General features: G+C 39.1%; 1 protein-coding gene across 1 annotated transcript; it reads right to left on the reverse strand.

The window, feature by feature from the left end:
- Positions 1-5,963: 5,963 nt before the first annotated feature.
- Positions 5,964-10,248, reverse strand: LOC145903288 (uncharacterized). The gene is made up of 7 exons (XM_082991362.1): positions 9,686-10,248; positions 9,511-9,590; positions 9,106-9,278; positions 8,635-8,764; positions 7,934-8,036; positions 7,269-7,434; positions 5,964-6,697 (listed from the first exon to the last, which is right to left on the reverse strand). The coding sequence occupies exons 1-7, from the start codon at positions 10,179-10,181 to the stop codon at positions 6,562-6,564; spliced, it is 1,284 nt and encodes a 427-aa protein (XP_082847488.1). The 5' UTR covers positions 10,182-10,248; the 3' UTR covers positions 5,964-6,561.
- Between the last annotated feature and the right edge of the window lie 3,075 nt (positions 10,249-13,323).

Genomic DNA, 13,323 nt, shown 5'->3' on the forward strand with positions numbered 1-13,323 from the left:
TTTGCGTTCTGATTTTGCGATTATCCCGAACAGGACAGAAATAATTGCAAAGAGCATTTTTGCAATGCTTAAGCGTTAAAATGAAGCACCCACTTGATACGATAATAAATTAAACTTTTTCTACAATTGCAGCAATATTAGGCAAATATACGTCATGATGTAACTAAAAGAACGTTATGCATGTCATTTGGAAAAGTCATAGGTTGCACAAAATGCGGGATGCACTTAATCATGTTTTAGCTAAAAATGTGAACCAGAGACAAACAAAACCGTCCAGTTTTAGAATAAAACTTTGGCTGAGTTAAACCGAGTTTTAGAATTTTTTTTTACCATTTCGACCACCTGCCTCAATGACCTAGAATGTCAGGCATGTCTGGTCTTATAGCAGATATCAATTACTAACAAATTACTCGAGTGCATAAGAAGGGAGATTACACGGCGCCTGAGCAGCCGCTTACAGCATATCGACAAATACGTTTAAAATGACATTTGATTTCTTCAAAAGATCTACCTGATACCGACTTGCGTATTAAACAACAAGCACTGCTATTTTGCAAGATTTTTAAAGTTCTTTTGAACGTACCAAATAAAACCGAAAGACCTGCACTATAATCTCGGTGGGTGGCGCGCAAGAGTAATAAGCAATTACGTCATTTTGTTGCCTGCGACGAGACGGAGGGTCGGATAGATTCTGGTCATGCAGGAAACGCGTCTCGGCTTATCAGGCATGCACGATTTTATCTGCTGTCGCTATCTACATCCCCATGAAAGTTGACAGCGGGTGTAGACCGAGGTGGTGTTAGACTGCATGTATATTAAATATAAACTGGATCGCGGGCTTTTGATTTATCATCTTTAATTACTGCGTTTACCCTTTTCTAAACTAAATCACTTGAAATCCGATTATGAAGAGTGGTGGCCATAAGCCTAATGATTGAAATGTCGACTTTTCACAGGTGTGTGGATGGTATCACAGTGAGGCTTATGCCATAAAAAACCTTTTAAGAGGCTTATTGGACAGAATCGTAGCTATGGCTAGATCATTAAAATGCGGAAAATACAATTTCGTAATCTCTCCCATCAGCCAAATTGCATGGTGTACGCTGAAATTGTCTTCAGAGATAGCGTTACATCGTGTGGTCGTAGACTGGCGCTTTCTATCTTAGTTCAGGTGATACTTAAGATGTTCCAGCCCTCAAGAATTTCGGATATTAATACTTAAACCTACAATTGCTAAACTTAAAAACAGTTTAAGTAAAACCGCCGCACTTGAAATGAAATTCGTCACGTTGCCATTTAGATTATACAGTCGGTTGAAATGCAGATATGTAACAGCGCAACAAACCCCAGTGAAAACGCAGCATTTGTGCGACACAAAATCAGTGTTGTTTGTTTGTGGTTGTCAATCTGCACTTAGCTTGACGTAGGCTGGGGCAATCAAGCGTAACTTCTACAATCAACGTTTTGCTCAACTATGTTGACCTACGCCAATACTAAACCGAATATTTTTGCAATTTATTATTCATTTCGCCTACACTGATTTTCTTCGTATGGTATATGACACGTTACAATTTACCATTCACCTAAGTTTTTGATGCACTTTAATTTGATAAAATGCTCTTCGATGCTACTCAAAGCAGCGAGGTTGCCTTGGCCATGACACAATGCTAATCCATAAATAAACGAAATTCACAGAATCAACATACCCAAAACTTTTCTTTCTCTTGCAAAGAATAACATTTCTCTGTCGTTCTTTTCAAAAGAAACCTCGTCAAAACATGACGAACATTGTACATATGTTATATCCTCTAAACAATGACGAGCCTTCAACTTTCGAGTTTCTGGCAAGTAGCAGCCGTTTTTCCTTCACAGCATCCAAAGCACTCGAGTTGGTTTCCTTGTGGCTATACACATGCTGCGTGGAAGCCGCAAAAGATTGTGGTTACTTAATTCCGGCCTTCTCGCAGACTTCATCTGACTACTTAAAAACATAATGTATCATTCGAACTGGCAGTGCGCACAATCGGACACGCTCTACTGCGTATAAACATTCCGAAGAGATTATCTTGTCACTGGGTAATTGTATCTCATGAAGGCAAAACAAACTCTGTTGCGACGGCCTTCGTCAAATGCAATCAAGTGTCAAATAATGCATTTCTAAAGCGGCAATTAAACTTGTTTTACCAAACAGACAATCCTTTCAATGCATTTTTGCATTTCAGTATAATTTTGGTTCTGTTTAAACCAAATTGAACCTCAGTTTGCACAAGCAAAGGCAAACCCATCTGTTCACATCACGTTTCCTATTCGACAATCTACAGGGCAGTCGTCACTCTAAACCTAACTATAGCAATTTCGCTTTAAGTGGACAAGTTCTAACGAGCCTGTGCAAGTCACGCTGGCTTGCAACCACACCACACGCCGATAAAGAGCCGCGTCTTATCAGGGCTTAAATCGTAGCAGCCCGTCGGAGCTTTGGCTGAGTTAAACCGAGACGTCCAAAACGGTTACAGTTGCGGAAGTGTTTTGACCCGGTTTTCAGATGGAGCCGCAATTGAAAGCACTCCAGCACCGTCTAGCGTGCTATCCAACTAGCTCGTTTTGGAAAACAGTAGAGAAACCGCGCGTACTTGTGTTGTACGTGCATAGTGATTTAAAGTGCTGTATAATTATTGGAAAATTTTGCCTCGTCAAGAATTTGATTGGCTAAATCAGTGGGCCGCGACTTAGTGTAATTGTCAACAATATGATTCCAATAATGGCTAATTGTTAACGTTATGTGGACAAAAAGTTGTTTGAAATCTTTATTCATAGTGATAAAAAACTGTCGCCTATTTATTAAACTGGTCCGCGAATTAAAAACATTGAAAGTGGGCTGCGAATTAAAAAAGATGCGAAGAGTTGTGCTAAAATATATTAAAATCACATCAAGAGTCAACTTTCAGTTGCTTTGTCATATGTTTGAAAATTCCATCCACCAAGTGCTGGAGGTTTGGATTGGTTTCGTTATTTTAACATGTGATCAATAATTATGTCTTCCATTTCAAAACTCGTAGGGTGACAGCTAGTGTAAAAAAAACCTGACCCAGTGGTTCATAAGCTGACTCAAAATTAAACTCGAGAAACGGATCATCACCAAAATTTACTTCACTTAGCTCTCGAAGTCATGTGTTTGTCAATCTCACGATTAGTAAATTATACATAGACTACTGTGGCCGCGTTTATGTTGGTGATTTCAATACTCTTCTCTACTTGCACATCAAACACAGATGTACCATGCATGCATGCATCGTTGAGATTTCCTTCATGAAATCTTTTTGTTGTTGCCTACTTGCTGTTTTTTTCGGTGATTTATGAACTTTTAATAATGACGCAACGCGTACTCTATGGTGCAAGTTGATCAAAGAGTTTTAACCCGGTTTTAGTCACAAATTAGCGCAATTTTTTGCCACTATTAGATTTGTTTTCATATATGCCTTTTTTTGTAAGCATCTGACACATAACCCAAACGGTGGACTTTTAACTGGCCTATCCGTATCTGTTAACATGCTTTGTGGCCCATGACAATGTGTGTCATGAAAATGTGTGTGGGCTTAAGTAACTGTGTAATCCGTTAGGTGGCGGTGGTGGGCGTTTTGGTTCGAACAGGGCAAACAGTTTGTCCTGATGTGTTTTGCAGTCTATTTCACTTTCGATTAAACTAGACAATCTACAATAGGAACGGATTTGTGCGAAAGTTTTAATGATCAGATAAGATGAAAACCAGTTGGTTACCAAATTGACAGCGTTTCAAACAATCGTTTTACTGTAGCGTGTTTTTTCTACCTGTATTGCTTTCGTAATTTAGACCAATAGTTTTTGGCTAGTGGCCGAAAATAATCGTCTTTGCATTGGGCAACATTGTATGGATGAAATTGTAGATCCAGATTGTATAAAATCGTTTCTATTATCCTATAAATTTGCTTTAATGTTTTTTCGTTACTTTGCATTTTTCACATTCACCCAGTTCTTCTTAAATGCACGGTGTTGACTTCGTTAGACCAAGATCTATTTGTCTTCTAAACTTGTGCAGATGTGTCTCCGCCTTTCTCCTCCTGTTGCCTGGATGCGCGGCGCAGTTGTTCGTCTCTGTCTGGTGTGGCTTTTTGTCTGGATTGCGTGCGTTCCAAAATATGATCGGCGTAAGTGCGGTTAACCGCCCACAATTACGTATAGCTCCGCCATTAGCGATGCTCCTCTGTTTGTTGTGTTGCTTTGTACGACATACCAAGTCTGCTTATACTGTGCGAAAAGAATTCTAAAATTCTGCTGTGTAATGACAGCGCATAGTTCAACTTGAGCAATCCATCTTTTGAGATCATTGAATTTTCTCGTGTGATTTATTGCTAAAAGCATCCTTCTTTCCATACTTCAGTATAAGTGGTTTGGGCCGTTTTTCCTTCGTCATTTCCGCATTTAGGAATGCAGCTCGCAGATGACACAGCGTATTACTTGGTCGAAACAGTGGCCATTCGTATGCAGCTCACAAAACTTATATTATTGGCTCCATTCTTATGTAATGTATACTGTAGCTTACTGGACACGCAGGACGACAATTTCAATGTTTCTCATCACGATAATAAATCCGACAGGTTTTATAACAAAGCGGGGTAAACGTAATCACAAAGCAAAATGGATTTGTGAAGGTTCTCATACCTAGTTATAGAAATTTTGAGCGGTTTGTGTTTCTGGGATACCTGTTTTACTTTCTCTATTTCCAAGTCTGTCTGAAAATCAGATTTGACGAATGTTGGGCAAATTACCCAATAAGTGATTCATTAAGTGTGAGATTGCATATCGCCCACAAAGCTTTGCTTCAACGGCCGCGTGTAAAGGCCGTGCCCTCCGCACGACCCTGTACTTATTCTCACGCGCGATTCTCCAAGCGCCGCATTCGAGAACGCCGTAGGGAGCTTCGCGGTGCCCTTGGCAGCAGCGCAGGCACCCCAGTTTATAGCTAATGGAATCGCTCGCTCGGTCAATGCTCCACAGCGCCTTCTGATCTTCCTACGCCTCGGCGTTCAATTAGTTAATGGAAGCTTGATATCCGCCCCTCGGAGTGTTCGCGCGGCCTACGCGGCCCTCGCCCTCTTGCAGTCCCGCGGGGAGGTCGAGGCACGCTGTCCGCTGACGTGTCCCTAATTTATTGCCTTATTGCGCATAATGAACAGTTATGATGTTGAACTTTTGCCCTGGGCTTCTTTCGTCGCGCTGCACACAAGCCGCTCGTTGAGGATCCCGTGGGCAAGGCTCATGCCTCACTCGTACGCAGCCTTATTATATTGATGCACTCTTATTAGTCTGCGTTCAATCGGTGTTAATTTGCAAGCAGAGAGAAGTCACTTGGGCTATGATGCTGCCCCGGGCAGTTTAAAGTAAATTATTGCGACCAAGCCGTGTAGGCGACAAATTGAAATTACCCAACCTTGTTGGTAATACTATCTCGCCGTCTGAACGGCAATTTTTAAGTGGATTTTCTAAATCGGATCAATTAATCATCAATTTGGGGGGATATCGCCAGCTATCTCGGGTTGTGACTGAAAATCGGCGGCAGTGCGTGGTTTTTAAAAGCCCTAGTGGTTTTACTCTTAATTCGTTTGTGGGAAATAACCTTCTCGTGAGTAAAAACAAAAACATATTTGTAGCGTGTGTTTAAAAACAATGTTTTGTTTTCTAATGTTTCAAACAAATAATTCTTTATCGATTGCTGTCGATTTATGTTTGATGGACTTTAGGGATAGGCATGTGTCCAAATGCGTTTTAGGACTAAACGCCTTAATAATGGCCCAGGAATAAATAATGCAAAGAGTTGGAGTTCCTCTGTTTGTCTGTTCTACTTCAGTTAATTCCTCTCCACCATCGAAACTCACGATCGTAGGTCGTTTTATTAGTATTTAATCATCACACGGGTATCACTTGCGGATGGTGGTTTATTAATATGAGACGCTTTCAAACAATGAACGAGATGCACGAACTTTAACATTAGGCGAAACAACGCCCTGAAGTTTTGTTCACACGCAACAAACAAAGAACGGAACTATGGCATTGGTAAATACGCTATGAAATGATAGATCTAAAAAGGCACATTAGGCGGGCAAAAAGAATTACTACGCGAAGTGCTTCTTGTTTGTTTTTGTGAGCTTGTGACGGATAACAACTTGTTCTTTAATCATAAGAGCTACAATTGTGAAAATTCGATATTGTTCAAGTAATGGAACAATTCTAATCTAAATTCTCGATTACAAACGCACTTGGCAACGATAATGTGTTACTTTTGTAAATGGAGCACGATAAGTTACTTGCATTAAAAAGCGAAAAGTTGTTGGATTAGTTATAGTTTTGGGACGTTTTTAAATGTACTGATGCTCACATTGTGATGTTTGGATTAAACCGATAAAAGATTTTGGGTAATATTTGGCCGGGAGAAGAATTACTCAAAAGCGCAGTGTCAGTAAACTGAAATATACTCAAGTAACAGCGTGTCCTAAAACACGGCTTCCAATTCAAACCTTGTTTCTTCCGTCACTGCAAAAATCCGCTCTGGAAAGCCATACCCTGCATCTTAAGTTGGGAGAAAGTGTCGCCCACATATGAGGGGTGATCGACCCCCATCGAAGCTGGGGCAGAACAGGGGAAACTTTTCATCGGTGGGGCTGACCTGTGCGGTATTATATTGTAAAACTTTCCAATGTAAGTAAATTACGTTGTTTGTCCACCAGAACGCCAAACTAACGAACGACCCTTGGCCCAAATTTTCTCAGGTATTAGCAATAACTACGCCAAAACGGTTTTTATGTGTTTTACCTTTAAGAGCTTATGCAGTTGCAAGGTAGATGCATACATATCATTTTATGGACAAATATTCCTTCTGTACTTTAGCATTGTTAATCAGGTGTCCAGCTTGCTTACAAAGTCAGGAATCAATTTAAATTCACCCACGGCATTTTGCTTGCGACGTTTTTTCGCATAATGAGACTCTAAAGTTGCAAAGCCTTCATGTACAAAAACGCCAATAACAAAAGTGCTTCAAGTATGCCAGAATTTGTTAAAGCACGGTAAAAGTAAGGGAAAAATTGTGTACCGTTGTTACTTGCATTGGCAGAATCAAACATGCAACAATCCCTAGCAGAATATACCATTTTATTGTTTCACATGATACTAAATTTCAAATCAAAATTTGATTTTGATGTGAGTGAAATAACAGGCGTACGTAAATTTTGCTCGCTTACCATTGAAAGAAATGGTTTGGGGGCACAATCGGCAGTTGGCCTTCACAAAGAGGGTTTGAAGCTTGCGTTAGAAGTGAATTATGTCTTGATAACATATTCTCACTTATGGAAGGCAACATTGGTTGGTTTCGGCACGTCGTGGATGTAAGACCTGACGAAGTGCAAGCTAGAAAATAAAGACAAGGCGTTGGTGATTTGAAAAGACTTTCAGGTTTTTGTGAATATATTTCTGTTTTTTCCATGCAACATAAACCAAATGAAATAACAATAACAGAAAGAAAACGTGCGACACGTTAGGAAAAGGTAAAAACGATGTACACCAGGCACAGTTTTGTGCCATAGATTCTTGGTGTCTAGAACTTCTCGTGGAAATTTGAAATTATCTTCAAACTCTTCGCCCATAGCAACATTTACGTAAGTCCACCTGACAACTGGGAAATAAATTCAGTGAATATGATGTGAGACAGTTTTTTTTCCGTTTTGTTGTTCCTATATTATGATTTATAGTTTGGTTTACAAACTCTGTGTTAACAAAAATACAATAAAATACGTGTGTGAAAAGTAGGTTGGAGTCGTTTCTTAATGACAGAAAACCAAAATGTAAAAGAAGGCAAACAACACAAGGTTCAGGTAAATTATGCTAAACAAAATGGCGTCGCTCTTACTTGATGGAGTGTGATGATGCAATGGGTGGCGTATCGACATTCGAGCGGTCAACAGCGATCTTTCAGCTCTGCGAAATTTCGCTCTTCGATTTTGAAACCAAACCTTCAATTGATAAACATAATCAATGGAACTTACAAATTTACTTTCAACACCCACATGAAAGTGAACTGTTTAGTCTAAAAAATATCTTTAATAACTCTTTACAAGTTTTCTTGTTGGATATATTTTAAATGGACATTTTATGAAGGAAATTTGATTCTGGTGTGTTTAAGCATAATTATAACAAGAAAAAGTAGTGAAATTTCTAATTATCCATAGATCAGAGACGCACAGTTGTAAAGTGTATTTAGTTTTCCCGGTTATTTTAATTGGCCGCAAGTAGTTGACTCACCAAAGCTTTTCGCAGACAATGACGTTCGCGTTACGCTGACCATACTTTCTATATAGTTTTGTAACATTTTCACAGAAACTTGCGCTAAAATTTGCCATGTTGATCGCCACGAAAGAAGCTTTACTTTCTGTAGCTTCATTTTAGCCAGTGCGTCTATAATGATCGAATTACTATAGCTGAGATCGCATTCGCAGTGTGTGGGTGATCCTGGTTTATCATGGAATAGCATAAAACAGTACTTCAAATGTAACCTCATTTCAACCAAGTATTACTGATGAAAACCAGAAAGGAACCTACTTAATTTGTTACCTGAACTCTGGCTTCAGTCAAACCGACTCTTCTTGCGAGTTCTTCCCTAACGAAAGCATCCGGATAATGCGTCCGTTCAAAAACACGTTCAAGAGCAGCAAGTTGTCCACTATTAAACGTTGTGCGCGTCCTTCATAAAAAGTAATAAAATACAGGTGTTGTTGTCTCGATTGTTTGATGAAAACCTTTTGTCTAAACGTATAATTTTTGCCTTTAGACTATTATTACAAACACCACATCTGCCATCTAATGTTTTGCATATGCCCTTCCATGAGTATAAAATACGAAGCAATACGTCCACAACCGATAGTTACGAAACAAGTCTCGACTTCCAAAAAATTAGCTAGATAAATATCCTAACAACATCGTCGACATAATTTTTGTTTATATTTGAAAATTAGAAACATCTCAGTACCAAATCGTCTCTACGTTTTGCTTTAATTTCATTTATTGGCTTATTTTTTTTACCACCTTCTCTGCTTTTTGCGGGGTGCGGTGACATTCATATGGGGCGTTTCTTCCTCACTTCCGTTCTGCATTTGTGACGTCATAAACACCCCATACGCGTCGTGTTGGGTCTTGGTATCTATTGCCGTCGAGGTGTAAGTGAGACTCGCAAAGTCCGATGACGACTCGCTCTTCGGCTGAAACAGAAAATGGCTAACATTGATTTGGGATGATGTTTAGGTTGACATTTTTTCCGTGCACCATGGTAATGGCAATCCATATGTGTATTAAATTTTGATCAAATGCATTCATGGAGAAGATTTAGTTGATAAATATCGGACAAATGTGCATTATAATTGAAAAAAGTATGATTAGTTAAAAGCGAATAGTACGAAATGGTAGTAGGCTACAGTGCAAACAAACACCCACTGCCTCCTCAGCAACCTCCGAAACAAGAGCTGGCGGAGGACTTGCGCTGGATTCTGAAGAAGCTTCAACTGAAGTAGCATCTACAAAACCATTCGATTATCTTACTTTTTGACAAAATATAAACCTCAACCTGCCCGAAACAGCTGAACCTACAAACAAATCAACACATGTGTACCTTGGGATTTTCCACCGCTTTCACTGCTCCACTGTGTGGCGCTCTCTGAGTTTGCTGATAACTTGCGTTGATCATTTTTATTAATCTCGGCGTCTTCATGATAATCCGCCACATCGCCCTTTTCTTTGGTTCCTTGATCCAACTTCCCTTTGTATGCACATGCCGGTAGCCCAGGATTCCAATTTTCATTCTCTATCACCTGTTTGTGGCCTTGCCAATTGGCCAACCGAGAAACACCAGTTTGTCCTTCTATTAACTCCTGGTACCCTTGTTGCTGTACCACAAAACTGTGTCCATTTTCCGGGTAAACCTGCGTCGGACGTCGGTCACCTTTGCTATGCATTGCCACGTTTGCAGCATTTACCTCGAGAGAGGATTTATTTTCGGCGGGCCACGGGCACTGGTATGCTGGCAAGGCTTCGGTTTGGTGTCCGTTCGCTGCAAGGTTGAGAAGTCTGCTTACAGTGAAATTACGGGCGGCGTGAAATTCTGTCATACCACACGCCCCGCTGCACGGTTTAATAAAAATTATGTGTTTACTAATGACATTCAACGATCTCCTTTCTTCCTGCGCAAAAACAATCACATTATTTCTTTCAGCTAAACAAAACTACAAATTTTCCTAACATAAAATGTCCACCTACAGATAAAAATTTAGCTTAAAGCGATTTTTTTAATATTTTCTGCTTATTTCCTTTCATGTTCAAGAGCTTGGATGATATATTCGATTCATTATTCATCGATATTCACATTATTTTGGAGATTATTGTGCAAAAATTAAAAAATGGATATGGCTGCCTTTAAAAGGAATTCACAACAATTTCTTAAATTTGATTATTTTTTATTTTATTAAAGAACAATTGTTAAATCCGTTATCTACTGCACACAAACAATAATATTAGTTTAGTTTGAAATGAATAGGCCCTAATATTTTTCCAATTCGTTAAAAGACACATTGTGGGAATTTTATTGTAAAGTAACGCTGGAAAAATTCCTTTTCTATTGAGTTTGAATTTGCTATAATTCCGGTTAGTAATCAAAAAATGTTTTTTTTGCATTTATGGTGACAACGTGTTTGGGTAAAGCTAAGGTATCAAAAAAATCTTGGTATACCACCAAACACGGCCACTAGCTCGCATGTCAACTCTGCTGTTTGTATACACGCATCTGACAAACTAATTCTATTGTTCACTTCGTATAAATCTCTGCTCGGTAATGCGCTATAGCCTGTAAGCACTCGTCCAAGCGTTGCAAAATTATATTATTTACCATATCAAAAAAAGCATACCATCATTTTACAAATATTACTACCCTTCGCAAACACTAACTTAATAGTTTACATTCCTGGCACACAATTCTACGAAACAGACGTCAACATGAAGAAAACTTTTCATTGCTTTTCGCCTTTCTCCCAAACGCTTTCGATTTTTTCGCTTTTTGATTCAAAAAAAACTAGTCCTATCTAAAACCAGTAAATTCACCAATGTTTTTGCCTATACATAACTTTTTGCTGGTGTCCACAATACCTGCTACCTCGCCGTCGTCTTTGAATCAAGTTAATGGATTTGCTGCCTAAGTGTGAGTAATGCCCATGGGAAATAGGCCGCTTTCGTCGCGCTTAAACCGAGGCGTGGTTCTTTATCGCACATTAAAGGGGCATTGTTGTCTCATTCGACTTCGTTTGTTACGCAGCCCAAGTATTGGAATGTCAAAGAGTAGTTTCGCTTTATTAAGAGTTGCGCCGGACCTGAGTTGTAGGTGGTGTAAGAGCTAAGTATGGAAATGATGTTCAAAATGCAACACGATGTAACATAAAACGGACTATTTTTAAGGTCTTAACACTAAATCGGTCAAAGCTTTGGATTTCACTTTCTAATATTAAAATTTTTTGTACCTGACTTATTTACATTTTCAGATAAATATCATGATCTACACAAACAAGCGTCTTGAAAATAAGTACTATACTAATATTCGAAAAATATCATTATTGATTAGGACAATGTCTTTCAATAGACTGAAAACCGTCTCTACTTGTCACACTTCGCTAATCATTGCCACCGCTACTTTCCATATCAATCTTTGATAAATGAAGTTTAAAAATACTAAAAAAAATCAATTTACTTTGACGTTTGGGATCGAAATTTCCGATTGGTCAATCAGGCCACAGACGACGTACTTTTGTAAGAAATACAAAAGAGCGTGTTTTGAAAATGGCCCTTATACGGCGTTTGGAAAAAATCAAAGGCCCGTCGGCGTTCCATTATCGCACGTATAAAGCCAGAGTTTTGATGGAAAACAGGCAACGTGCCTTCATTTTGCGGCAACATTGCCTTCCGCCAGCTGTGTGGTGCCTTTGATGTTATCGTTTCGGCCCAAGACATCAACACGCGAGCAACTATCCAGCGTGATGACGTCACTGTGTGCGTTCAGGGACCTTAGAAAGATTTGAGGCAGCGCGGTCGGAGGGCGGCACCGCGGGAAATTTGCAGCAAAAATGTTGCCGCCTTAAGAAATGGCCTCGTGACGGGAATCCACGGACGTAACGTTTCGCATATTAATGCATTTTCACAAGAAAGAAAAAGCTAAACAGGAGTGTTTTTCTTACGTTGCCTTTTCAGTTTTTTCCCCATTATTAATAAACAATGTTGGTAATTCTGACGTCGTCAGCAGCTTGGCCCTTTCTTATTATTGTCCTTGCTTTGACAAATTTGAATATTCATTTACGTATCTTCGAGTCCCACAAAATGGCTGCTGATGCTTTTGTGTTGTTGCTTATGAAGTTTTTATGAAGTGAATGCTTGATTATTAAAAAGTCACAACACACAATAACCAGTTACGCCGCAAAAACATTTTTGACCATTCTCTCTTAATGTAAAAAAGCTTGATTTAAATTCTGCAGAAAATTTTTGTTTGATCCAAAACCAAGAATTCCAATATACCAAGAATATCAGTGTTGTTTTTTTGTACTTCAATATAAACAAATATACAAAACCATATAAACAAAACCCAAATGCCCCCACGCACATCTAACGACTAAATTTGTCAGCTTCTTTTTCATGTTTATTAATCATGACCTTCTTTGAAGTGAGGAAGACACGCTGACTTAATGAGTTTCCAGCAATCAAAAAAAAGTTTGTTCATTGGCATGGTTGCACTATTATGAGAGATTGCACCAAAAAAACGCAGCATTTCGTTTTAATTTGCTAATTTAAATATCATGAAACATTTTGTATTTTAAAACCTCACAGAACAATTTTCCATGATCTTGTCAAGGTCAAGTTGTGTTCGACATATTTTCTAATACCGTGAAATCCTAAAATAATTTGTTAAAAACGTCAAGGACGGAGACTCGAATCTGCAATATGCAATGCTCCGTAACGAGCAGCAAAAGGTATTTTTCGAGTCAAAAAATCGTTTTACCTTGATGCGTTCGCTCTTTAGGATTAAGAGAAAGTCTTATGGCTCCCGTAGGAATTTCAGACCCCCTCGGGCACGCCACAGGACCAGAGCATTAAAGGCAAGTAGTACTAACTTTACATCCTATTAGACCATTCGAACACCGGGCGAAAACATCTTTCAACATGTCTCTGACACAGCCAACAAAACCATTTCCACCCTTCGCTCCAAAGTCATTCGAT

The sequence above is a fragment of the Ascidia mentula genome, chromosome 5 (genome assembly GCF_947561715.1).
Source record: "Ascidia mentula chromosome 5, kaAscMent1.1, whole genome shotgun sequence".
NCBI classification, from domain to species: domain Eukaryota; kingdom Metazoa; phylum Chordata; class Ascidiacea; order Phlebobranchia; family Ascidiidae; genus Ascidia; species Ascidia mentula.

Excerpts from the sequence above, each read along its gene's own strand:
- LOC145903288 (XM_082991362.1), bottom strand. The coding sequence starts at position 10,181 with ATGACAGAATTTCACGCCGCCCGTAATTTCACTGTAAGCAGACTTCTC. Across the intron at positions 8,765-9,105 it reads CCCCGCAAAAAGCAGAGAAG|GACGCGCACAACGTTTAATA; the intron begins GTGGTAAAAAAA and ends CTTTTTATGAAG. Across the intron at positions 6,698-7,268 it reads CCAAACCATTTCTTTCAATG|GTCAGCCCCACCGATGAAAA; the intron begins GTAAGCGAGCAA and ends AATACCGCACAG.